General features: G+C 44.2%; 1 protein-coding gene across 1 annotated transcript; it reads left to right on the top strand.

Annotated features, from left to right (window-relative positions):
- The first annotated feature begins 211 nt into the window (after positions 1-211).
- On the top strand, positions 212-25,805 carry LOC121988982 (TBC1 domain family member 30-like). The gene is made up of 19 exons (XM_042542741.1): positions 212-361; positions 900-981; positions 1,072-1,650; positions 1,740-1,916; positions 2,031-2,144; positions 2,404-2,462; positions 2,605-2,671; positions 2,763-2,814; positions 2,924-3,016; positions 3,187-3,270; positions 3,393-3,617; positions 3,693-3,808; positions 21,007-21,068; positions 21,442-21,511; positions 23,152-23,232; positions 23,346-23,447; positions 24,229-24,353; positions 24,549-24,666; positions 25,501-25,805. The coding sequence occupies exons 1-18, from the start codon at positions 240-242 to the stop codon at positions 24,649-24,651; spliced, it is 2,313 nt and encodes a 770-aa protein (XP_042398675.1). The 5' UTR covers positions 212-239; the 3' UTR covers positions 24,652-24,666; positions 25,501-25,805.
- The last annotated feature ends 573 nt before the right edge of the window (positions 25,806-26,378 follow it).

Below are 26,378 nucleotides of genomic sequence, written 5' to 3'. Positions count from 1 at the left end.
CCTTTGTACGGCTGATTTCCGCAATAATATCGCATTCTCCAGAGGTTCCCAAAGAACGCCAAAAGTTGATTCACTTTTGCACGTTCACCCATTTGTTAAACGAATGCGAATTAGTTACTCCTGAACTCTCAGTCCCACTGTCTGCCTACGTGTGCTCCACTCGCAAAAAGGGTAGGATTTTGTGTATTTTTACCGTAAGAGTGGATGAGGGTCTTCCCAGGTCATCATTCTCAACGCCGATGTCTAAGCTTTATATAGGGCGGCATGCCGGAAGGCGAGATCTTCCTTCGAACTGCTCCGCAGTACACGAAAGCGATCGAGCGGCGATGAGTACGAAGAACCTTCCGATCGAGAACAAGAGGTGAGCATTGAGAAAGCCTAGATCTCCTAATTTTTGATCGTTTTGTTGGCGGTGATGGTGCCTCCAATCTCAGTCCACGTGCTGATCAATGATCACGACGAGGCGTTCTCTCCGCAATCTTCGCCCTTACTATACTGATCTCGTTCTTTACTCTTTTGTTTCCTTTTTTTTTTTCTTCTTGTTTCGTCTATCCCTGAGCGTATAGATGGTTTTTGACAATGCGGTGCCGCGTTCTGGATTTGTGGGTTCACCAACGTGTTTTTGTGTTTGGATTTAATTTCTCTCCCACCAGAGCAAAAAATTGTGGTAAGAGCTTCTTCTGTAAATCCATGGATGTTCTGAGTCGGGTCATGTTGTTAATTCGCTTGCTTTTTTGGATTTGCTTTTCTACGACGGTAGAGTTCAGGTTGAATTGTCTATCCCTATAAACGATTTTAGCTAAATGGTGATTTCGTCGGATAAAGTTTCACTTTTTTGTTGTATTATGGTTCTACCTGCTTTGCATTTATCTTGACGGGTGCTATATTTTGACGGTGAGAAATGTGAGCAGAGATGCATATGGATTTCCTGTGCGCCCCCAAGACTTGCAAACGTACCGAGAGTATACGAATATTTACAAGGCAAGACTTCGGTTCCAATTTCTACATTTATAGTTGACCTATTGCCGTTTGATTTCACAGAGTAGTGTAAAAAAAATTGTTTGATTTTAGGAAGAGGAAGAAGAGAGATCGGAGCGGTGGAATAAATTTTTAGAGCAATTAGCTGGATCTGATGGCACACCCAACAACGACTCAATCACAGAGGGAAATAGAGTTGTTGGACATGAAGAGACTTCCAGAATGGCAGGGGAAGACAATGTTTACGATAAGCTTAGCCAATGTGATGACACAGAAGAAGTTGGATCAGAGAAAGAGGCAATCAAAGATGAAACGAGAGTTGATAAGGTCCAATCGTGGTCCCAAATCAGACCTTCCCTTAGAGCAATTGAACAAATGATGAGCCTTCGAGTGAATAACAAATTCTTGGAAGGTGGTGAGAAAGGAATCGGAAGGAGCAGAAGTAAACTTACTCCTGTTGAAGAGTCAATGGCTGTGGAGGAATCCGATGATGAATTTTATGATGTGGAGAGATCAGAGCCAATTCAGGAGGCATCTTGTGGAGATAGTGGCAATGTTGATTTGAAAAAAAATATGGCTAGTCAAGGAGTAACTGAAGAGTCTTCTTTCCCATGGAAAGAAGAATTGGAATGCTTGGTTCGCGGAGGCCTTCCCATGACCCTCAGAGGAGAGGTATTTAAAGTCTATTAGTTGTTACTAACTATGTTGGTTGTTGTTTTTGTGCTTCCACTAATCTGTCTGCAGTCACCCCTTGATTGTAGCTTTGGCAAGCTTTTGTTGGTGCTGGAGTTCGCAGGGTAGAGGGATATTATTGTAGTTTGCTAGATCAAGAAGCTATGACAGATATCACAGAAGCTGATGCTCTACCTAAAAATGAGGCTGAAAACAGATCAAGATTATCTCAGGAAACTGACAAGTGGACAGGGCAGATTGAGAAGGTTTTTAATCCCCAATCATACTTATAACTCATCATGTTTTAGTTTACTTGCAAATAAAATCTTGATTCAACTACTCAAGAAATAACAGTTGATTTGTTTATATGTTTTTTTCAGGATCTTCCTAGGACATTTCCAGGTCATCCTGCCCTAGATGAGAATGGGAGAAATGCTTTGAGGCGGTTACTAATAGCATATGCTCGACATAATCCATCTGTAGGATATTGCCAGGTACATATGTTGTTGTACTTCTTATACTTGTTTTTTCTGACGCCTAGTGTGATCCTTTCCTTCAGAAATAGTTTATTGAGCAGCCTGAAATGCCATTGTCATTTCATTTTTTGATCTGGCCATTTTCTCTCTAATAATGGGATTGCCTATACAATTTCAGTTATTCATTTATATTCTCTTATGGAGTTGACAGAAATTTATCTTTATCTTCAAAGAGCTGAGGTATTTTCTAACTAAATTGTCATTTTGTTCTCTCTAGGCAATGAACTTTTTTGCGGGATTGCTTCTATTGCTGATGCCTGAGGAAAATGCATTTTGGTAGGTCATCGTCACATATTTAAGTCTTAATAGAGGACATCATTTGTTGTTCAGTATGATTTTGCAAGAAAAATGGAATTGTTCTGTAGTGGATGGTAGGATTAAGAAACTCACTGATTCTAAGTTGCTCGAGGTGTCATAGGACTCTAACTGGAATCGTTGACGACTATTTTGATGGTTACTATTCTGAGGATATGATTGAATGTCAGGTGAATATGATGTTCAGGGTTTTTTGTTTTTATCTTGGACTCATTAGTTGCTTGTTCATTGAATATCCTATGCCTCAAAATGTTGTGTCAGGTCGACCAACTTGTTCTGGAGGAGTTAGCACGTGAAAGATTTCACAAATTAGGTCCTGGTTTCTTGTATTCGATTTCTTTATTATCTTACAAAGATTGCTAGAGAATACCAACACCTACTTGTGTTTGATACATTCATGTATCTTTTCTTTTGTATTGCAGTAAATCATCTAGATCATCTAGGAGTACTGGTGGCATGGGTCACAGGACCTTGGTTCCTTTCTATTTTTGTGAATATACTTCCTTGGGAAAGTGGTCAGGCTTTATATAATCTCATAAGCATATTCTTTCTTAAAATTTCAAAATTTTAGTTTTTTCCATACTTTTTATCTCTTTTCTCCTTCCACTTTTATTTATATTTTTCAATATTGTGATATGTATTAAGAATTCTTTTAAAAATCACGTATTTTATTTGTAACTCACAGTTCTTCGTGTTTGGGATTTGATACTGTTTGATGGGAATCGAGTGATGCTTTTTCGAACAACACTAGCATTGATGGAGTTATATGGTACTTGGTTAATCTTACTGCTTGTTTCACAATTAGTGAAAAATATATTTAGACACCATGATGGTTTAACTTCTTTCATGGACTATATATAACTGACTCAAGTCTCTTGTACTGATTTCCAGGTCCTGCTATTATGACAACAAAGGATGCAGGAGATGCAATTACCTTATTGCAGACACTTGCTGGTTCTTCTTTTGATGGTAGTCAGCTTATTTTGACAGCTTGTGTAGGATATCAAGTTGTAAATGAGATGCAATTACAAGAGTTAAGGACCAGACATCGACCATCTGTGATCGCGTCCACGGTGGAAAGGTTAAAAGGAGCTCACATTTGGAGAGACTGTAAAGGTCTTGCTTCCAGAACAAAACTTTAGCCTGATAATCAACCATTTGCATCTGAAACAGAATATAAAGAAAATGCAGGTGACACAAACGGCTATGGTGATGTTGCTGGGTCCAACTTGAGAAACTTTGATAGCGTCCTTAGTACTGTGATGGTTGATACGGAGCTGAATTTTCTAGCTGATCTTATAGAACAGGTACAACTTTTTGTTTACTGAAATTAGATTGTTTTAATTCTTTTTCATTTTTTAGAACAGATACTACTTTAAATGATATGAAATTGTATTTTTTGCTTTTTTTTTTTGACTGGCAAAATGATGAATAATGCTGCAAAATGATGAATAATGCTAACTGAAGCATAAATTACTTGTTGTGCACCTATGTTATAACACCTACATTGTGAGAAGTTTGCAGTCTTATCTGCTTTTCTGCATTAAGTACCTATTGTTATATAAAAATTTGAACTACATACAAGCAGATATTCTTTAACCTTTCTAGCATGGTTATTTGATAAAGAATTGCCTTCTCTTTTTTCATAGTTTGAGAAATCATTGGCCTACATTAATAATCTTTGCCCGTATCAGAATTATTCATAATTTTATGTTTTCTCATTTTAAGCAATTGTTTATCATCTTGTTTGTAGTTTTTCTCCAAATTATTTTCTACTTGTCGTTCTATACCTAATACTATCTAGGCTAATTAAGTCAGTGCTTTGACAGGGAAAAAAAAAGAATGATGCCCTATTTTCAAAATAATTAAATGGAAGCCTTTATGATGATTATTTTCTTAAGAAGTGCGTTATTGCTTTCAATACACCGCTTATACCTCATTTATCCTACTTTATTGAATATAGAGGGTGTCCCTTCGATGATTTTGAAAATGAACATCATTCTGATTTTTTCATTATTTATTAGAAATAGACAACCACATACACAAAAATGGCCTAGCATATGGTCTTCCGGGTCAATTACTAAAATTAGCTCAGAACTTCAACATCATTCGATTGATGATGGACATTCGAGTTCATCAATCGAGTGTTAAGCATTTTAAGTCGTGGTTCGGGGTCATCAGTTGACATCTGGTTAGGTTTAATCTGTCAAACTGATATCTTAAACTCGAAATCGAATCTAACTAACCAAATTAATTATTTTTTTTTTCAGTGTTCTAAATGGCGGTCCAGGTGGCAGCCTAGGTGGGAGGTGGGCATCAACCGCACCGCCTCAGGCTGAGGTGGCGCTTTAGGCGGTAACTCACCTTCTTCCGTCACCGCCGCGCCTAGAGTCGCAGCTATTGCCGTTTCACCACCGCGACACACCTGGATGCATGGCTTCGGTTGATGACGAGTTCAGATGCATCGCACAAGCTCGAACACGGCCTCCGGGCCTTGCAACGCGTCCGGACATGTTGCGCAAGCCCGGACGCGTTGTGCAAGCCCGGACGCGTCGCGTAAGCCCGGACGCGTTGCGCAAGCCCGGACACGTCGCACAAGCTTGAACGCGTCGCCCAAGCTAGGCGAAGGGCCCAGAGGTGTCGCCCGGACTCAGCGATAGGCCGCGACACGTTGCTCGAGCCGAGTGATGTGTCCAAACTTGTCATGCGGTCTTGGCAATGTGTCAAACTCGTCGCCCGACTAAAACAGAGTACGCGGGTAAGTTGTAAATTAGGGTTTAATTAAATTACTTTATGTTAATAATTTTAATCAGCTCTTAACTATGATTGGGATAGTTTAAATAGACTTAATTAAAACTTAATAAAATTATCCTATTAATTATATATATTTTTTTAAATATTTAATTAATATATTTGATTAAAAGTAAATTGATCCTGCCCTGAAGCTGAATAGATGGCCACCGGGAAACAACGCTGAGGTGACTCTTCGTCTACACTGATGCTCCCCCGCTCCTGCAACCACAAGTCGTTAGTGCCAAGCCGGGAGGGTGTTCCCGGCGACGGCCCTCTGACGTTCAAGTCACACACCGGCAAGAAAACAAAGGAAGCCAAGAAGAAGCAAATGGTGGTTCTAGAAGACGTGTGTGCGTACCTCCGCGAAGGGTAAGCTTCCCTCTTATATAGAGCTTCGCCGGGTGGACTACACGCTTCCCGAGTGAACACGCCTTCCCAAACTTTCCCCTAAAAGCTAGCATTGAGAAGGTGTCCCTGTCATCTTACCATAACGGGGCGGACATATCTCTGCAGAGGCGGCGGAATCTTCTTCCGTACGATCTTCTGTCCATCGGCGCTGTCAGTCGGTGGCATCGACTCCTAAAAGGATGTTTTGTCCCCATTAATCGGCGGCACTGACTTCCAAAAGGATGTTGGCCCGTATCCCCTGTCTTATTTGTCGGCTGTTAGTTTGACTGGACTCCCCTTGATCGATCCGGTCGGCCACCTCTTTGACCTCATACGCGTATGCCTAGGCCGATCGGCTTGAGTGCCCCTCGTCTCGGTGCATTGTGGGCTTGGTCAACCTTCTTCAAACTCTTCTGGCCGATCGGGTTGTAGACTTGGCCAACCTTCTCCGAACTTTCCAGCCGATTGGGTTGTAGGCTCGGCCAACCTTCTCCGACCTCTTCCGGCCGATCGAGAATGAAAGGCTTTCCGATCGGCTAATCTCTTAGTTGACCACCTCTTGACTTTGGCGACCACCCAAGCGTTAAACTTCCTTGGAGGTGGGCCCTTCTAGATTATCGCCGGATCATACATGCCTCTCCTTTAAGTCTAGTCGAAGGAGGCTGTAGGTCTGACTGACTGGACAAAATGGTTCGAGAAAAAGCGCTTCGGTCGGCTACGCTTCTCCGCGGGAATCCACCGATCGGCCTAAGTTTTCTTTACGAGGTGCTGGTTTCAGCAGGTTGATCGGTCGAAATGAGGGAGCGTATGATCATGAGTCTGCTATCCCATTTGGTCGGCCCATAGAGTCGATGCCTCGGCACCTTTCAGCGAAACCTCTTGAAACTAGCGCCTCTGAGGCGTTAATGCGGAGCACGCCTTCTTAATTGTTCTGACAGCCGCCCTACGATCGCGCGCCACGTGTCACCGCTTGCCGCCGCACGCTTTATGTGACAAGGGGGCTGACGTGACCTTTGGTGATTTGAATTTTAACAGTCGGATCTATCTCTGGGTGTTCGTGCTGTCAATCGGATGGCTGGGCGGGGTCTCTTAATGTTTATAAGCTCGTCGCCGCCGCCTTCCTTCCTTCTTCAGCGCTTTTGTTTCCGGCGATTTCCTCCGTGTTCTCCGGCGATTTCCTCCGTGTTCTCCGGCGAATCCTTCTACTTCCCTTGCTGCTTCCATCTCGGGTGAGTCTATTATTTTCTTCTGTGGCTCCTTTCTGTTCTATCCTCTTCAATTTTCCTCCGACGAGCTCTTCTTCTTGCCCTTGCCCCTTTTTCTGCACTTCTTCCCGACTCTTCTCTGTTCATTCCTTCGGCTATGGCCGGTACATCCCAGCCTTTGTCTTCTGCCTCGGGCCCCTGGTACGACATTATGGAGTCCAGGTTCGACGAGGATGATGCTCGAACCCTAGCCAATACCTTTGAACTTCCTCCCGGCTACGAGATCCATGTCCCGTTGGCCATTAATCGGCCTTCCGCTCCGCCGACCGGTTGTGCCTGCTTCTTCCACGACCAATTTGCTGCCGGCCTGCAGCTTCCGCTTCATCCCTTCATCGTAGATGTTTGTAAATACTTCGATTTATCCCTTTCCCAGTTAGTCCCAAATTCCTTTTGCCTTTTGTGCGGGGTAATCATCTTATTCCGCTTATATCGCATCCCCTTGACCCCTTCGATTTTCCATTTCTTTTATTACCCGAAGCTTTCCGATCAGCCAGGCACCTTCCTCTTGCAGGCCCGACCGGGCCTGGTCTTTTTTGACAAGATGTCTTCTTCTAATAAGCATTGGAGAGAATACTTTTTTTTTGTTCACTTTCCCGACCAGCCCTCCTTCCAAACTACTTGGCAACTTTCGCTGGGGCCTCAACCTTCATTGCCCCGCTACAAGAACACTCCTGCCTGTAGGAGGATCGGTGGCCGGCTAGAAGGAGGGTTGGATGGACGGTGCCTCCAAATACTCGTTTCTTACGTATTCGTTAGTGCGCAAGCGGAAATACAAATACTAATTACGAATACAAAAGCTAATGACAAAGAAAAGAACAAGCAAACCAATGCACGTCGATGTAACGTGGTTCGGAGATGATGCTCCTACTCCACAGCTGTCCGTAAGGTGGACGATCCCGATCTTTCGGTGGATTAGCCCCCGTCAAACTCCGGCTACTCAAGCAACTCCTTGTGGGTGGAGAAACCTCACCACAACACCAACCAAGAACACTTGGACACAAGAGACCTTGAGCACTTTGGTGACTACTAATTAGGTTTTAACCAAGTCTAATTTCGTCACCTTGGTCGGCCATCCCAAGCTCCTTCTTATAGAGTTTAGAAGAAATCAGTAAGCTGATTTGCCCGTTACCAATAGACTGGTGCCAGCCCAACGGCTCTCTCAACGGCTCTCTACAGTGCATCAGTCGACTGGTACAGTCATCAGTCGACTACTATAGTAACTGCTACAGTATCCCCACGGGATTTTTTCCCCCGAGTACAATCTCTCATGCACTCGTACCCTCACGACTCACTTGACTCTTCTTTTGCAAAAATGTCTTCAAGTTTACTTCCTTTAGCTCTCGTCCCTCGGATGCATCCAAGCCCACGGCTTGTCCCCAATGCCATCGTTCGCGTATGCCTCGAAGTCGCTTCCCTCGGCCCTTGTCCTTGCTGCCTTGTCCACGGTCCCTCGGATGCTCCATCCTTCACCAGACCCGAAGCCATCAAGATGAGTCATATGTGTATCCTGCACACTCACATACACATATCAAATAACGAGGGTAATCATAACTTAAACCCTTTGCCCAAACACCAAAACACATGGTCCCATGAACCATTGGGATTGCTCCAACAATCTCCCCCTTTTTGGTGTTTGGCAATACGTTTAAGTTAGGGAAAACATATATAGCAAATAAACATACTAAAAAGAAACAATGGACTTACGTTGCCAAGGCTACACACTTGGACTTACACCGCCGAATGGACTTACGTTGCCAAGGCTACACACTTGGACTTACACCGCCGAAACAAAATGCAAACATGCATTGAAACCTATCACAAGGCTCCCCCTACACCTAAGCTCCCCGTTGAGCTAGGATTTTATCACAAGGCTTTTTAAGAACCTATCACAAGGCTCCCCCTACGCAAAGACACTAAAGGTTTTCCCAACTAAACCTTAATTCTCCTCCTTTGCCTAACATCCAAAAAGTTCTCCAACAATATCCCAATTGTTGAAAACTCATCATCCAAACTGACCCTAAACTCATGTATTTATCCCCCATGGATCCTATACATCTAAACGAGTTGACAAGGTCAAGAACAGTGTTGAAAAACACTTTCAGGCTGGTATCAGTCGACTGCCCCCTTCGACAGATCCTTACAAAAGCATTCTGTGGTCAAAAAAATACTGTTACTCGTCGACTGGTATCGGCACCAGTCGGCTGCTCTCATCAAAATGAGCTTATAGAAACATTCTGTGTTCAAAAATATTGTTACCAGTCGACTGATATCGGCACCAGTCAACTGCCCTCATCAAAATGAGCTTACAGAAACATTTTGTGCTTAAAAACACTGTTATCAGTCGACTGGTACCCTATTTCTGCAAAAATCAACCTTTTCAGTCCAACTTCAGAAATGCACCAGAAATTCCATAAACCTCCAAAATTTTCCAAATTTTGTGGAGAGGTCTATTGTCCCCTTGTCTACTTGGGAAAAATATATTAAAAAATATATCTATCATCAATCCCAAGATTGATACAAAATCTAAAACTAGCTAAATGGTTCAATTGAACCTTGACCTAAAGTCCTAGTTTTGGCTTCCTCTTGATGTATTTGTCCATACCAACCCACAATGCATCCCTAGCATTGGTTTATATGGCATTTATACATCCAAAATCATTTATCATGCTATATGATCCCAAATGTCACATTTCTTGCATGAAACACAAACCATGTGTGCCAAATCCTTAGGTTTGAGACTCAAATCCATCTCCAAACCTTTTGGCACATTCCATGACCCAACCTAGACTCCCAAGTAGTACCCACCTAAGATCCATTGGTCATGGGTCCCAAATTGACTCTTTGAGCTCCCCCTAGAGCTCTTAACCTTAGCCATCTTCTTAGATGCTTTCTCCATTATGGCTAAACCACAGTGGTGCACCTTGGACACATCATCCTTGCCATAATTATATGCAACCCTAGCATATTTCTTCTCATTGGCTTTAGATGACTCTACCTTGCCCTTATCATGTGTCACCCTAGCACATGATCTCCTTTTGGCCTTGGAGGGACTAGATCGGTATCCCAAACCCGATCTATCATTGTTGGGTTTTTGGCTACCCAACACCATACTTAATCCCTTAGATCCAATAGTGAATCTCTTAAGGAATTTTTCCATTTGATCAAGCTTTGCCTTCAAAACTTGATTTTCCCTTTCTAGGTTCCTAAACCTAGAATCAACATGTCCACCATGGACATTCCAAGACCTAGCCTTCCTAGGCATATGCCTCCCCTTCTTGGGATTAATGCCTTGGTTCTCCTTAGGTTTACCATTTCTAGGTTTATCATGCATGGGTTTCCTAGGATTTTGATCTACATTAACCCTATTCCTATCATGATATCCAAAACCAAAATTTTGCATGGGTAAATAATAAGAATTATTCCTAGCATGCATGGGAGTATAAGAATTTAAACTTGAATTACGATTCAAACTAGGGTATACCTCCCTTACCCTTGAAGCTCCCCCTTGATTTGAGCTCCTCTTCTTCTTCTCCCATTTCTTTAGATGCACAAGCTTCTTGATTTCTCTTTTCTTGGGGCATTTTGTGTGGTAGTGGCCTATCTCACCACAAGTGAAGCATCTAATGTGCTTCTTCTCCTTCTTCTTCTTGGCACCATCATTCCTACAACTCTTGTTAGTGTTTAAATTAACTTGAACGGGTTTAGGATTTACCTTCTTCTTACCCATAGGACATCTATTCTTGTAGTGTCCCTTCTCATTGCACCCGAAACATATTATGTGGTCACTTGACTTTACTTCGGTGGAGGTGCTCACTAGGTTGACTTCTTCCAAGATTTCTTCTTCATTAGTCTTGGACTCTTCTTCAACCCTTGAGGATGTAGATGTTACCTCATCTTCCTCATCCACACTTGTGGATGGCCTATTTTCATCCTTCTCCTCCTCGGATGTTGACCTTATATCAACATCGGATTGGTCATTCTCTTCTTGGACCAATGAACCATTCTCCTTGGACTCCTCTACTTCTTGGAATTGTGACGGGTCTTCATGATAGGCAATGATCTTGTTCCAAAGATCACATACACTTGTGCATTCACCTATACTCACAATGATATTAGAAGGTAATAGATTTAACAAAATTTTTGTTACCTCCTTATCCGCCTTCGCTTGCTCCCTTTGTTCCTCGGTCCAATGTCGAGGTCGGAGGGGCTTCCCCTTTTTGTCCGTAGGAACTTCAAATGGGTCACTCAAGACAACCCATTGGTTCCAATCCATTTGGAACCATGTCTCCAACCGCTTCCTCCAATAATTGAAGTCTTCTTTGTCGTACGGAGGTGGAATTCGAATATCCCATCCGAGCGGTCCTTCGGACTCCATCTTCTTCTTCCTCTAGCTTCTTGCTCTCTTGGCGGTTAGTCCGTAGAAGAGCGCCCTCGCTCTGATACCAATTGTAGGAGGATAGTAGTCGGCTAGAAGGGGGGTTGGATGGGCGGCGTCCTCAAATACTCGCTTCCTACGTATTCGTTAGTGCGCAAGCGGAAATACAAATATTAATTATGAATACAAAAGCTAATGACAAAGAAAAAAACAAGCAAACCAATCCACGTCGATGTAACGTGGTTCGGAGATGATGCTCCTACTCCACGGCTGTCCGTAAGGTAGACGATCCCGATCCTTCGGTGGATTAGCCCCCGTCAAACTCCGGCTACTCAAGCAACTCCTTGTGGATGGAGAAACCTCACCACAACACCAACCAAGAACACTTGGACACGAGAGACCTTGAGCACTTTGGTGACTACTAATTAGGCTTTAACCAAGTCTAATTTCGTCACTTTGGCCGGCCATCCCAAGCTCCTTCTTATAGAGCTTGGAAGAAATCAGTAAGCTGATTTGCCCGTTACCAGTCGACTGGTGCTAGCCCAACGGCTCTCTCAATGGCTCTCTACAGTGCACCAGTCGACTACTACAGTAACTGCTACAGTGCCGTCAACTGCTACAGTACCCGTTGACTGCTACAGTATCCCCACGGGATTTTTTCCCCGAGTACAATTTCTCATGCACTCGTACCCTCACGACTCACTTGACTCTTCTTTTGCAAAAATGCCTTCAAGCTTACTTCCTTTGGCTCTCGTCCCTCGGATGCATCCAAGCCCACGGCTTGTCCCCAATGTCATCCTTCGCGTATGCCTCGAAGTCGCTTCCCTCAGCCCTTGTCCTTGTTGCCTTATCCACGGTCCCTCGGATGCTCCATCCTTCACCAGACCCGAAGCTATCAAGATGAGTCATATGTGTATCCTGTACACTCACATACACATATCAAATAACGAGGGTAATCCTAACTTAAACCCTTTGCCCAAACATCAAAACACATGGTCCCACGGACCATTGGGATTGCTCCAACACTGCCTACTTGCTTGTTGCCACCATGTTAGCTGGCCAGAAGTTCAACATTCACAAGTTGTTGGAGGAAGGAGTCTTGACACTCTTTGGCCCTAGTCCGATCAGCCCCGACGAGCTGGTCAACTTAGGTACACAATTCACTCACCTCTTCTCTCTCTATCTAACTGATTTCTTCCTTTATTTTGCAGCCGACATCATGATGAGAGCACGCTTGGTCGGGCAATCAAAACTTACTACTGCCGATGTTGACAAGGTAGTGGTCGAAGTTTTGGCCGAGCGGGGATTTCAGCCGGAAGATCTTCCCGAGCCGATACCCTCCGAGCGTGGGCCTATTCAAAAGGCCGGTGGAGAGTCGGGTCAGGCACCGATCGCAGAGCTTCCGGCCACTCAGCCAATTCCAGAAGAAGGCTCGCTATCAGAGACGCCGCTCGAGAATACGCGCAAGAGGCGCCGAGCGGATAAGGCTGCCCGCTCAGCGTCTTCATCAGTGAGGCTTGCCGATCAGATTGGTGCTTCCGGACCAACATTGTCGGAGGCCACCAATGTCTCCTCCGACCAAACACCTTCCGACCCTCTTGTCGCACCCCCCATCATCAGTTTGCCACCACTGTCGGGTCAGGGTCGTATCTTAAGGTCGAGCATCAATCCTGCGCCCTCTTGTTCCCGCACTGGCCGGACGACTTCCTCTCATTCAGCCCCAATCGGCCGAAGACGTGTCACTGTAACCCTCCATCTTCCAACCGAAGAGCTTTCAGCGCGTGGCTCGGCAAGCCAGACTGAACACCGGATCATTATTCGAGGCCAATTGGCCGAGGTGTGGGAAGATGCACGTGCCTGAGCGGCGGCTGCGCCCCCGGGCGTGCTAGCGGATAGCCACACTAGGCAACTTACCGGTGTAAGTTTTTCTTTCAACTCTTGCATCAATTAGTCTGGCCTTGTCTCTGATCTACTCCGGGCTTTGATCTTTGCAATTTTGGGTGGACGGCTTGGCGATGTGCCAGAGGCTTGCTTTTGTAGAAGATGAGCTGAAGCGGCTGAAGGAAGCTCCCGGGCAGTCGGGTACCACTCATGGTCTGAACGATACCCAGGTAGCCCAACTGCAGGCCGACTTGGCCAAGAGTGAAGAGCTATTGACCACCGAGCGGGGTAAGAGCGTCGAATAGGCTGGGTATATTGATCGACTCAAGAAAGAGATCTCCACCTTCGAAGGCAAAATCAATCTCGCCACCACCCGCAAGCAAAGGGTTGTTGATGATCTGGAGAAGAAGAACGTGGAGGCTCGGGCTCTCGAGCAGAAGCTGAAGCATGCAGAAGGCAGGCTGAAGAATGCGGAGGACCTCCTGGTGTCCGAGCGGCGAGCCCGTGAGTCCGAAGAAGCCTCTTTAAGGAGCCAGCCGTCCGACAAGGATGCTGATCTTGCGGTGGTAAAGGCGGATTTGGAGAGTGCCCGATCGGCCTTTGAGGCACATAAAGAAAGCGAGCCTAGCCAATTCGAGGAAATGAAGGTGGCTTACATCCGGTCTGACACCTTTGTTGATAAGTTCGTTGCCCGAGTTCTCAGACTCTTTGGCTGCGCCATGGATAACATCTTTGATCAGCTAAAGAAAAAGGGGCACCTCCCTGCCGATCTACCCGGCGCTACAATTGACCGCGACCAGCTCAACGACTCTATCCCCGACGATGCCTTGGCTTACTTGGAGTGAAACCTTTAAAGTGTTTTCTTTTTGGTCAGCTTGCTAAGTGATTTTTGAACTGTACTTGTCTGCCCCCGTGTGTACCCGGTCGGCATAAACTTTTAAGGCGTAACTCGATCTTGCCCTATATTCGACAATTCTCTTCGTTTTTTCGATGGTTTTCGAATATGACTAGGCGATCGTCTTGTCCCTACTTATCAAACGATGATCCGGGTGCAACTTTTATGCCGCTCGACCGCCGATGATGCGAGGGTTTAAGGTCGCCGCTCGACCGCCGATGACGCGCTCGTTAAAAGTTAGGTCGGGGAAATCGAATTGCTTTCTTCCTGCGTCCAACAAGAATACATACAAGGGTATATGAATTCACTCGCACACCTCTCATCCGGCTCTGTAAGGTTGGAGGTGGTTAGCGTTCCACGGTCGATCCAGCCTCCTTCCTTCCGCATCTTCCAAATAGCATGCCCCTGATCACAACTTCTCCACCACTTTGAACGGGCCTGCCCATGGAACTTCCAACTTTTTGACGTCGCCGACCGACTTAACTCTTTTCCAGACTAAATCGCCCACCTGAAAAGATCTAGGGATTACCCGCCGATTATAATTTTGTCGCATTCTTTGTCGGTACGCTGCAAGCTGGGCAGCCGCCTTGTTGCGAGACTCGTCGATCATGTTGAGTTCCATCCGCCTCCTTTCGTCATTTCCCTCGTCATAGTGCAACACCCGATCGGATTCAAAGCCAATCTCCACGGGGACGACAGCTTCCCCGCTATACACCAGATGGAAAGGAGTAAGGCCGGTTCCTTTTTTGGAGGTCATTCGTATCGCCCATAATACGTTAGGTAGTTCGTCCACCCAACTGCCTCCTAGATGATCGAGCCATACATGCAGTATTCGGAGGATTTCCCGATTGGTGACCTCAGCCTGTCCGTTGCTTTGGGGGTAGGCCACAGAGGTAAAAGTTTACTGTATGCCGTAACCATCACACCATTCCTTTAGCTCTTGGCTTGCGAACTGTTTCCCATTGTCCGAGACGAGCCGACGCGGGATACCGAATCGGCATATGAACTTCTTGACCATACTTTCCGTTATCCTCGCTAGCGGCTCGACTTCCACCCATTTTGAGAAATAATCCACGGCTACGAGCAGGAACTTTCTCTGGCCGGTCGTCATAGGAAAAGGGCCGACTATGTCCATTCCCCATTGGTCGCATGCGACAGTGGACGCTTTCATTTCGGCGGTCGGTCGATGTGTCAAATTGTGATACCTTTGACAGGACAAGCAAGTGGGCACCACGCGGCTCGCATCTTCTTAGAGTGTTGGCCAGAAATATCCTGCCAGAATAATTTTCCTTGCCAGCGATCGTCCACCCAGATGTCCCCCACAGGAACCTTGATGCACTTCTTGAAGGATGTATTCAGCACCCACACACTTGAGCAGAGGACGCGAGAATGCTTTTTTATATAACTGCTCGCCCACTAATGTGAATCGAGTGGCTCGCTTACGTAGAGTTCGGTCGGCCTCATGGTTTCCCGGTTGACCCCCCTCTCGGAGGAACTCAATGATGGGCATCCTCCAATCCTCCGGAAATGGTATTCCTCCCGATCGGTCAACATGAGCCACTAGGGAGACCTGCTCGATTGGGCAACTGGCGACGATCGGAGTCATTGCATTGGCTAGCTTTGCCAGTTCATCTGCTGCTTGGTTCTCAGATCGGGGAATCTTCTGTATGACAACCTCCTGGAAGTTCGCCTTGAACTTCTCGAAGGCCTCCACGTATAGCCTGAGCCGCGCGCTATTGATCTCGAACATTCCGTTTAGCTGTTGGGCCGCCAACTGTGAGTCTGAGTGTAGGAGTACCTTGGTGGCACCGACATGCCGAGCAGCTTGTAGGCCGACTATGAGCGCTTCATACTCAGCTTCGTTATTGGTGGCTCGGTAGTCCAACCGAATGGATAACTGCATCCGATCTTCTCTCGGAGATATGAGTAAGATGCCAATTCTGCTTCCCTGACGAGCGGACGACCCATCCACGTACACCTTCCATGCGGATTCCGGCTCAGGATTTTGCACCTCCGTGATAAAGTCCGCCAATGCTTGTGCTTTTATGGCCGACCGGGGTTGGTATTGGATGTCAAACTCACTGAGCTAAGTGGTCCACTTGATTAGCCGACCGGATGCCTCGAGGTTGAGCAGTACTCGACCCAAGGCGTTGTTGGTCATTACAATTATGAAGTGGGCCAGGAAATAGGGCCGGAGCCTCCGAGCGGCGACAACTAATGCATAAGCGAGCTTTTCGAGACCGGTGTAGCGTGACTCGGCATCTTTCAATATGTGGCTCAAAAAATACACTAGTTGTTGTATTCCCCCTTCTTTCCTGATTAATGTCGATCCAATCGCATACTCGGTAGATGATAGATAAATCCAAAGAGGCTCCCCTACAATTGGCTTGGCCAAGATGGGCAGGGAACTGAGATATTGCTTGAGCTCTTCGAAGGCCTGGTCACACTTGTCATCCCATTGGAACTTGGTTGCTCGCCGCAGAATCTTGAAGAACGGCAGGCTCTGGTCGAATGATTTGGAGATGAACCTTGACAGAGCCGTGATTCTTCCGTTTAGCCTCTGCACTTCTTTTAGATTGCAGAGTGGTGGCATGTCTTGGAGCGCTTTTACTTTACCGGGGTTCACCTCAATCCCCCGCTCGGTGACGATGTAGCCTAGAAAACACCCGCCTTTGGCGCCGAACAGACACTTGATCGGGTTGAGCTTGATCCCGTAATTTCGCAGCGTCTGGCAAGTTTATTCTACGTCTGCACATAGGTCGACAGATCGGAGAGACTTAATGAGGATGTCGTCAACATATACCTCTAAATTTTGCCCGATCTATTTCCGGAACACTTTGTTCATCATCCGCTGATAGGTGACGCCGACGTTCTTTAACCCGAACGGTATGACCTTATAGCAGAACGCCCCGTCAGCCGTGACGAAGCTGACTTTCTCCTGGTCTTCGCGCATGAGGGGCACCTAATGATAGCCCTGATAGGCGTCGAGCATGCAAATCAACTCGTACCCGGCTGTCGAGTCCATCATCTGGTCGATCCGCGGTAATGGGTAGGAGTCCTTGGGGCATGCCTTGTTCAAATCCCTAAAATCAATACACACTCGCCATTTATTACCTGGCTTGGAGACCAGTACAACATTAGCGAGCCAAGTGGGAAATTGAATCTCTCTGATGTGTCCGACCTCCAACAACTTGTCAACTTCAGCCCGGATGATCAAATCTTGCTCGGCGCTGAAGTCGCGCTTCCTTTGCTTGACTGGTTGAGTGTCTAGCCGGACATGCAGTTCATGTTGTGCCACGCTTGGGTCAACTACGAGCAACTCGTGAGTTGACCAAGCGAATATGTCATGGTTCCTTCGAAGGCAGCCGACCAGCTCCTCCTTCTGCTGGTCCGGCAGGTCGGCTGCTACGAAAGAAGTAGCCTCTGGCCGGTTCGGGTGTATTTGTACCTCTTCCTTGTTGTCGTACATCAGCGTGGGAGACTTCTCTCTGATGGCATTCACCTCCAACCGGGAGCATTTCCTGGCTACTTTAACTTCCGACTTGACCATTTCAAAGTAATAATGCCGAGCCGCCACCTGGTCACTTCGGACCTCACCCGCCAGGTTTCCCACAGGAAATTTGATCTTTTGGTAATAGGTAGATATTACGGTCCGAAACTCGTTGAGGGTCGACCGACCCAATATTACGTTGTATGCTAAGGGCGCATCCACCACAATGAAATTCGTGGTGCGCGTCCTGACCAATGGCTCTTCTCCAAGCGAGATGGCTAGCCTTGCTTGCCCGATCGGCAAGACTTCGTTGCCCGTGAAGCCATATAGCGGAGTTGCCATGGGCCGGAGCTCGGCCCGATCAATTTGCAATAAATCAAATGCTTGTTTAAAAAATAATATTTACTGAACTTCCCGTGTCGACAAAAGTCCGGCAAACGGTGTAGTTGGCGATCACCGCCTTGATGATTAGCACATCATCATGGGGGACCTCCACTCCCTCCAAGTCCTTGGGGCCGAAACTAATCTCTGGTCCTTTCGCCTTCTCCTTGCTGCACCCCACCGCGTGAATAGATAACTGCCGAGCATGGCTCTTTCTGGCTCGGTTGGAGTCTCCTCCAGTCGGGCCACCTTAGATCATTCCAATTTCTCCGCGGGAAGCGTTTCTTCTGTTTTCTTCTTCTCATGTAGAATGTCTGTTCCGCTTGGTGGAAAATAGAGTGGGGCTCCGATCTCACGAGTGATGCTCCTGCCGTTCGCGCGTCTTCTGACCACTAGTTCTCTGATCGGTTTTGCGTTCGGGATGCCGATCCAGAGTGAGTGACCGGTGTCGGTATTCCCTGGGCTTGGGCTGGTGAACAATGGGGTCACCACGACATTCTCATGTGTTGTGTGTTCCTGACTGGTGGAACTTACAGAACATCGACGTCCATTTTTTGCCCTTCTTTTGCCGATTGGTCTCCAAATGCACCACATGCGTCCTTGGCTCGGGATACTGTGGCGCTCCTGCGGCTCGGGGCCCTCTTGGGGGTTGATGGCTGCTAGGTACTCTCCGCTAGGATGGCGCGTGGGGTTCGGCGGGCGCTTCTTTTCTGCGGGCCGCCTGTGCTTCCTCCACATAATATACTCCGTGGCCTTCTTCTGTAGATGAGCGAAATCTCGTGGTGGACTGCGGATGAGTGACCTAAAGAACTTGCCTTCCACGAGTCCATGGGTGAAAGCATTTACCAGTACGTCCGAAGAGACTGCGGGTATATCCATCGCGACTTGGTTAAAGCGCTGGATAGGCCCTGAGTGTTTCTCGGGGACCTTGCTTTAGCGAGAACAAGTTGACACTTGTCTTCTGATGTCGACGGCTGCTCGCAAAATGGTGCGGAAAAGCCGCTCTGAAATCTTTGAAGCTGCGGATGCGCTCGGCAACCGTGTGAGCCACCGCTGCGCCGACCCCAATAGGGTTGTCAAGAAGACCCTGCATTTAACCCCATCGATGTATTGGTGCAGTGTAGCCGCATTATCGAACTTGGCCAAGTGGTCGTCCGGATCGGTGCTCCCGTTGTATTCTCCGATCGCCAATGGAGTGTAATGTCGAGGTAGGGGATCCTCCATAATTCCTCTCGAGAATTGATCGTTGATCCTCTCAGGCGAGTCTTCGTCTCGTGGCACTTTTCCCTTCCTAGCATCCCTTTCGGGCGCCTCATCTGACGAGGAGCCCCGGTCTCGGCGGCCTCGGCCTCCTTCCTCCGAGGGCGTTCGGAACAACGCTCGGTGAAAGGGGATTGGCGCGTTGGGTGCTGGTCCGAACGTGTCTGTCTTTTTGTGGATTTCCTAGTCGGCCACGGGTTCAGCTTCGCGACCCGGGTCTCCAGGCTGGCCAAATCCTGAGATGGCGGGCTCCTGTGCTGGGCGCTCGGCCAAAACTCGTTGCTGCTGCTCCATCGCCCTTGCCACTCCGGCTTGGATCAGCTTCTCCAATTCTTCTGTCGTCAGCGTTACGATCGTAGATCGTCCGACTTCTTCCATCTTCTGCTTCCGGGTTCAGGTTGAAGTTCCCACAGACGGCGCCAATTTGATCTTGCCCTGAAGCTGAGTAGATGGCCACCGGGAAACAACGCTGAGGTGGCTCTTCGTCTACGCTGATGCTCCCCCGCTCTTGCAACCACAAGTCGTTAGTGCCAAGCCGGGAGGGTGTTCCCGGCGACGGCCCTCCGACGCTCAAGTCACACACCGGCAAGAAAACAAAGGAAGCCAAGAAGAAGCAAATGGTGGTTCCAGAAGACGTGTGTGCGTACCTCCGCGAAGGGCAAGCTTCCCTCTTATATAGAGCTTCGCCGGGTGGACTGCACGCTTCCCGAGTGAACACGCCTTCCCAAACTTTCCCTTAAAAGCTAGCATTGAGAAGGTCTCTCTGTCATCTTATCATAACGGGGCGGACATATCTTTGCAGAGGCAGCGGAATCTTCTTCCGTACGATCTTCTGTCCATCGGCGCCGTCAGTCGGCGGCATCGACTCCTAAAAGGATGTTTTGTCCATATGCCCTACTAATCGGCGGCACTGACTTCCAAAAGGATGTTGGCCCGTATCCCCTGTCTTATTTGTCAGCTGTTAGTCTGACTGGACTCCCCTTGATCGATCCGACCGGCCACCTCTTTGACCTCATACGCCTATGTCTAGGCCGATCGGCTTGAGTGCCCCTGGTCTCGGTGCATTGTGGGCTTGGTCAACCTTCTTCGAACTCTTCTGGCCGATCGCGTTGTAGACTCGGCCAACCTTCTCCGAACTTTTCCAGTCGATCGGGTTGTAGGCTCGGCCAACCTTCTCCGACCTCTTCCGGCCGATCGGGTTGTAGGCTCGGCCAACCTTCTCCGACCTCTTCCGGCCGATCGAGAATGAAGGGTTTTCCGATCGGCTAATCTCTTAGTTGACCACCTCTTGACTTTGGCGACCACCCAAGCGTTAAACTTCCTTGGAGGTGGGCCCCTCTGGATTATCACCGATCATAAATATTATAAAGAATAATGATTATTTATAACATTATGTATAAAAAAAATAAAAAAATATTCAACCGCCTAGGGACCGCTTAAGCGGCTGAGGCTGTAGGAGATCACTGACTGCTCCGCCACCACCTACCGCCTACCACCATTTACAACACTAATTTTTTTAAAAAAAAATAATATCCAATTTAATCGAATCGAATTAAAATCGATTGGTTCCGATTTCGATCAGTTGTTAATTTAATTTGACTAATATTTTACTCCGCCCTAGTTGTAATATATTTTCACCATATATTGCTCATAAATTGCACTTAAAGCTACGAGGGTTATAAAACATATTCAAATCAGACTTTTGTTCATTATACTAGTCTGGTGAGGATCATGAGTCTACTTGGGGTTATATTTATATGTATTTCCTTCATTTGCAGGCCACATGGTTAAAGGCAGAGGTATACAAATTGCAAGAGGAGAAAAGAAATGCTATCCTCAGGTTTTGGCTTTAGTGTTGTTATTTCTAATAATATTTTGTTGAAGTATTTAGAAAGTTTGATATATCATGTACTTGATGCTAACAAATAGTTGGGAGTCATGGCATGTAGTTATTGGTAAAATTGTGTATTATTGTGTTTACTCTTGAATCCTAAAAAAATGCTGTGTTAATGTGCTTAATCTTGAATCCTAAAAATTGAAATCAGATATCTTTGTATTTTCTTTTGTTTCGATGCTTCTTGTATTATTTCAGGATACAAGAGGAACCTAAGAGGATATAACATAACCTGAAACAATTGTTCCCAATCTAATAAATGGCTACTTGAGGATGTCACAGGGTATCTTAGTTCTGTTGTCCTTTGTCCGTTTTATAGAGCCGAGGAGCTGGAGACAGCATTCATTGAGATGTTGAATCAAGATAATAGTCTCAGTCTCAGTTTGAAGGTAATATATGCTTCAGTATTGCTATGACTTAGGTTGTTTAATTCTTTCCAGCTGTTCCTGTGTTGTCTACATTCTCCTTTTGTTACTTCAAATCTATTATTCTTTTTTTTTTGTTCTATTGATTGCACTATATGTTAACTCTTCTTTTTTGTCAAAAATATAAATATATAGTTATGATCATCAATAAACTTAAAACGATGCTAGTGCAGGAGATCCGATGTCTTCAAACCTTGTTGATGTAAATATTCCCCAGCTAAGGCAATCCATTTTGTATCTTTGGCTAACCTAGAGGTTTTAATGGCTTGGCTCGACAAACTTGGGTGTGCTAAGCAGAATCCAGCCTTGAAAGGCTAGTCTTCCTCGGGATTTTTCATTACAGGCTAAGCAATGCTCAGCAACTTGTAAGTTGGGCTAGGCATGCCTCGTGTTAAGCACACCCCACGCATGGGGTTGATAGGATTACCTCCCAAATACCAAATTCAAACCACTCCAAGAGGTTGATACCCTTATAAAAGGTTAACATTGGAATAGTGGTTATTTGTTGCTGAAAAACTAAAAAAATAAAATAAAATAAAAATAAAAAATCTAAATTTCTCTATAAATGCCTCTTACCCAATATCGCATTCCTCATCCAAACACATTCATTTTTTTAATCTTAAGCTCTCTATTAAAAGCTCTTATTCTCATTCTTTCATAAGCCCAGCTTTATCTATTTTTTTCTTCTAAATTTTCACTTTTTATTATTTATTCTTTATGTTATACTAATTTTTAATTTTCAACGTCATACACTCTTTTTTGTGAAGTATAGTTTACATTTTTAAGATGTATTTCAACTTAATGCTTGATTCATTATTAACTTTATTTTAGGTTCATCTCTTAGAAAAAATAACTTGAGTTGGACCTTTGCAACTTGGTTTGTGATGAAATCTTAATTAGTCATGGGAGTAAATAAATCAACTCTGACAAATGCCCAGTAAATTTTCTATTTAGGGTTCTGAAACTAAGTATATTAGCTTGTAATATAAACTAGTTCTAGAAGGTGCCAACAAATATCAATAGCAAGAAGCACTAGGCAGTGATGATCCTCAAGATTCTGGCGACATTAGAGCTTTATCAGGCTCAGGGAATAGACAAAGTGTTTGAGATTCCTTCAACATTATTCTTCATATAAAGGTAAAGAAAGAGACCATTGCAAGAAATACAAAAAACTGTTATATGTTTGTATGCTTATGCATGTGATGAGTATATCTAGTGATCCCGTGTCGCTACTTATCATCTACTTTAGTTGATCCATTTCTTTAGCAAATATTTCCTTATGATGCATGCCTGGAATAGCTTTCAGTTGAATCTAAAAAGAAACATAAACAAAGTGGTGGAAGCAGAAAAAAATCTTCTATTCAACGATTTGGTTATTGATCCGTGCCGCCTGAACGATTTTTACTGTCCCGGCATGGGAAAGCTGTGCCGAATTGCATATCAAATAATGAAATTCTGCCAGTTAGTTATTTTCTGGCTTTTCCTGGTGCTGTTGTCGTGTTAGCATTGCTGAAGAATCTGCCAATTCAGAATAGTTGTCTTGAACTTCCAAGCAATATCCTTCATGCTTTTTGCAGAATTTAGTATTTTTATTTCCTTCATAGGTTGAGCAATTGGAGCAAGAGGTGACTGAGTTACGGCAGGCTTTTGCACTCAAGCAGGAACAAGACCGCACCATGCTTGAGGTGGGGAAAGTCATTTTCTACTTGTATAAGGCTTGCATTAATTTTCTACCCTGATGCTATTTCCAGTATTTTGATAGCATTTTTATACATTAATGAAAATTTGACTTTCAAAGATACTGATGCGGGTTGAACAAGAACATAAGCTGACTGAAGATGCTCGTCTCTATGCTGAACAAGAGGCTGCTGGTCAGCGACACGCTGTGCATCTCCTCCAGGTTCTTTATGCATCTTGGTGTCTGTGAACTTTGATGAGACTCTTCACTTTCAGTTTATTCCTATTTTATTTGTTGATAGATAGAAGTCCAGAAAAGGAAACTAAGATGATTTTCTATTTTATGGTATATAAAACTTCAGATAAGGTGGTCACTAGATTCTATAGTTAAGATAGTTAATGGATTAAAGTGCAAAAGTATAATGGTTAGAGTGAAACAAAGAAAATTTTATTAGTGTAGTAAAAATTATTTCAGTTGAAAGAATATACTAGTGATATAACCTTGTCTAGAGCTCAATGGACTGATAAGGTCATATAGGTGACACCGGTTAAACATGATTTGACAATGATATCATGATGACAGTGCTTTAGATAGGTCTTTAAAATGGAAGTCAGTACTCTGTACCAGGAATCATATGTAGCATGAGTAGGATAATAAGTCACAAGTAAAGAAGATAGACTGAGCTTTTTCCTTCTTTTTTTTTTTCTTTACTGTGGATGTCTCACATGGTCCATTTGTCTTCATATCAGTTGGCATGTACATCACGGTAAGGCTTCACAGAGTTCACAACTTATACTCCACCAATAAATGGACTCACATGTGCGCATACTGATTTGTATTCCTCGTGTTTCTTATGGCATCTCATTGTGGTAGCACCAAAAATCTCTATTAGTTACTCATTAAAGTATTTGGTTTGTAGTGAAAATGTAATTTAGTAGTCATTCATCTAATTCATATCTAAGGTAATTACTTTATCCTTGCTCTTTTGCTTCTTTATATGCAGGAAAAGGTTGAAGAAGCCATGATATTATTAGAGAAAATGAAGAACAGAGCAGTAATGGCAGAGACGATATTGGAGGCTACACTGCAATACCAATCTGGCCAACTCAAAGCACTAAGCTCCCCAAGGTTAATCACCCTAATAATTATATGTGTTGTTCTTACAATGTCTTGTTAAAAATCTTAGGTAGGTGTATATTCTCATTTTTCATCAGATAAAACTCATTTTCAGCAGGCTCATTTATGCTCTTTTAGAGAAAAACCATGCCAATTTATGAGACAGGAGAACATCCATCTTATCTTCTGTGCTTTCTCCTTGTTTAGAGCACCAAGTGAAGACTGGTCACCTCGAATGAGTCTAGACACTCCTCAGACCGTTCCCACTAAAAAAATAAACCAGCTTCCAGGTCCTTTCTACTTTGGTTGAGGTGAGAAGAACAAGGTAAACACTATACATTCAACTTTTGCCTTACCTGTACTTATGCATCATGTAGGTTAGTTGTTTCTTTTGTGCTCTTGTAAAGATTGCTCTAGTTGTCCAGTTTTACTGGCAACTTCGCTCTTGATATTTCTTGCATATTCTCCTTGAGGATTGTTACTTGTCTTAAAAATTCTCTTCATTAGAATTATTTATATGTCCCAACTCTAAAAAGTTAAAATGAAATAGGTTTTTTTTTGCAGAACTGAATACTAAATACTCTGGCATTTGTTTTTGATGTGCCACTCCTTGTTCATGGGACACTCTTCATTCTTTTTTCATTTTAACATCACAGCTATCACCTTTTCTTGGTTCTTCTGGCGATTCGTCCCGTGTCCAGGGTTGGTCCCGTGTCCAGGGTTGGTTAATACTTGACGATCCAGGCTCTTCATATAAATATACTGTACATTTACATGCCTCCCCTTCAAATTGCCTTATTGAATACAGTGTTTGATGGAATCATGGAAGTTGATAGTCGTTAAAGAAAACAAAGACCATCTGAAACCTTACTTTCTGGCACTGTTATCAACTTATCAGATTCATATTACCAACCAAAGGTATTGATGATTAATAAAAAGTTGGAAACTTTTCACAAGACATTTCATCATAGAAAAACAAATTCATAAACTCATACTTTTTATGACTTTCATATTCTTAAATTTCTAAGGTGCATTGTAATGTACGATTTTAGCTGCACATCTTGAGCTTAAACTCTTTATATAACCACTGAAAGTTCCTCTATTCTTCTTTCTTTTTCCAATGCATCTAACTTATCACACCGTCCTTATTCATTTCCAGGGCATAACGCAAACAAATTAAATCCTGGGGATTCCATTAATGTGAAGCTCAGTTTTGTGATGAAGATATAAGCAAGCATATTCCCTGTTTGAGTTGATGTGATTTGTGAACAACCGTAAATGTAAGTAAACAAATTAAATCGTGATTTTTTCATTCTGTTCTATTTGTCTATTATATCATCGCCCGATTATGTCAACTAATGTTGTTATACACCAGAAGCTCCTGTATGTTATTGAATTACTCGGACGCATTTATATAAATTGAAATACGCTAAATAGTGAAATATGTTCGACGCTTTTAATTGATTTTGCTGCGTTGAAAGGTTATAGAAAGTGATTGAAAACACATTTGTTAATTTTACCATCTTTTATGTACCAACTATTTATAAAAAATAAATAAGCTTTTCCTTCGCTTTAGAAAAGAGAAGATTCAAGTGGCCGATTTTATCAGGCAGTCAGGCACAGAGAGCAGCTTTACGTACGCTAGCCCTATAAATTTAGTTTTTAATTTTAATTATATAAAAAAAAGTTTTTTTAAAATTTTTAATTATTTTAAAAAAGATGCATAGAATTGTTTAACCTGGTGTGACATTACATTTATAATATATAAAAAAAATACATCATCGAAAAATACCTCAAGCCTTCTTTACATTTTATTGCGTCTAGGTGGGATGTCTTTGTTGCTTTGGCGTACCATATCAATTTTACCTTTACACGCACTAAAACTTTACCTACATTTTGATATTTTTTAGTTAAAAAGAAATACGTATTATTTATTTTTAAATATCTTAAAATATTCCTACGTCGAAATAAAAACCTGAGATTGAAGTTATCGATGTCTTTTGTAATTTGTCTTATTTATAAAAAAAAATTACAAAT

The sequence above is a fragment of the Zingiber officinale genome, chromosome 6B (assembly GCF_018446385.1).
Source record: "Zingiber officinale cultivar Zhangliang chromosome 6B, Zo_v1.1, whole genome shotgun sequence".
NCBI classification, from domain to species: domain Eukaryota; kingdom Viridiplantae; phylum Streptophyta; class Magnoliopsida; order Zingiberales; family Zingiberaceae; genus Zingiber; species Zingiber officinale.
This window is presented reverse-complemented; position numbering and strand designations above follow the sequence as displayed.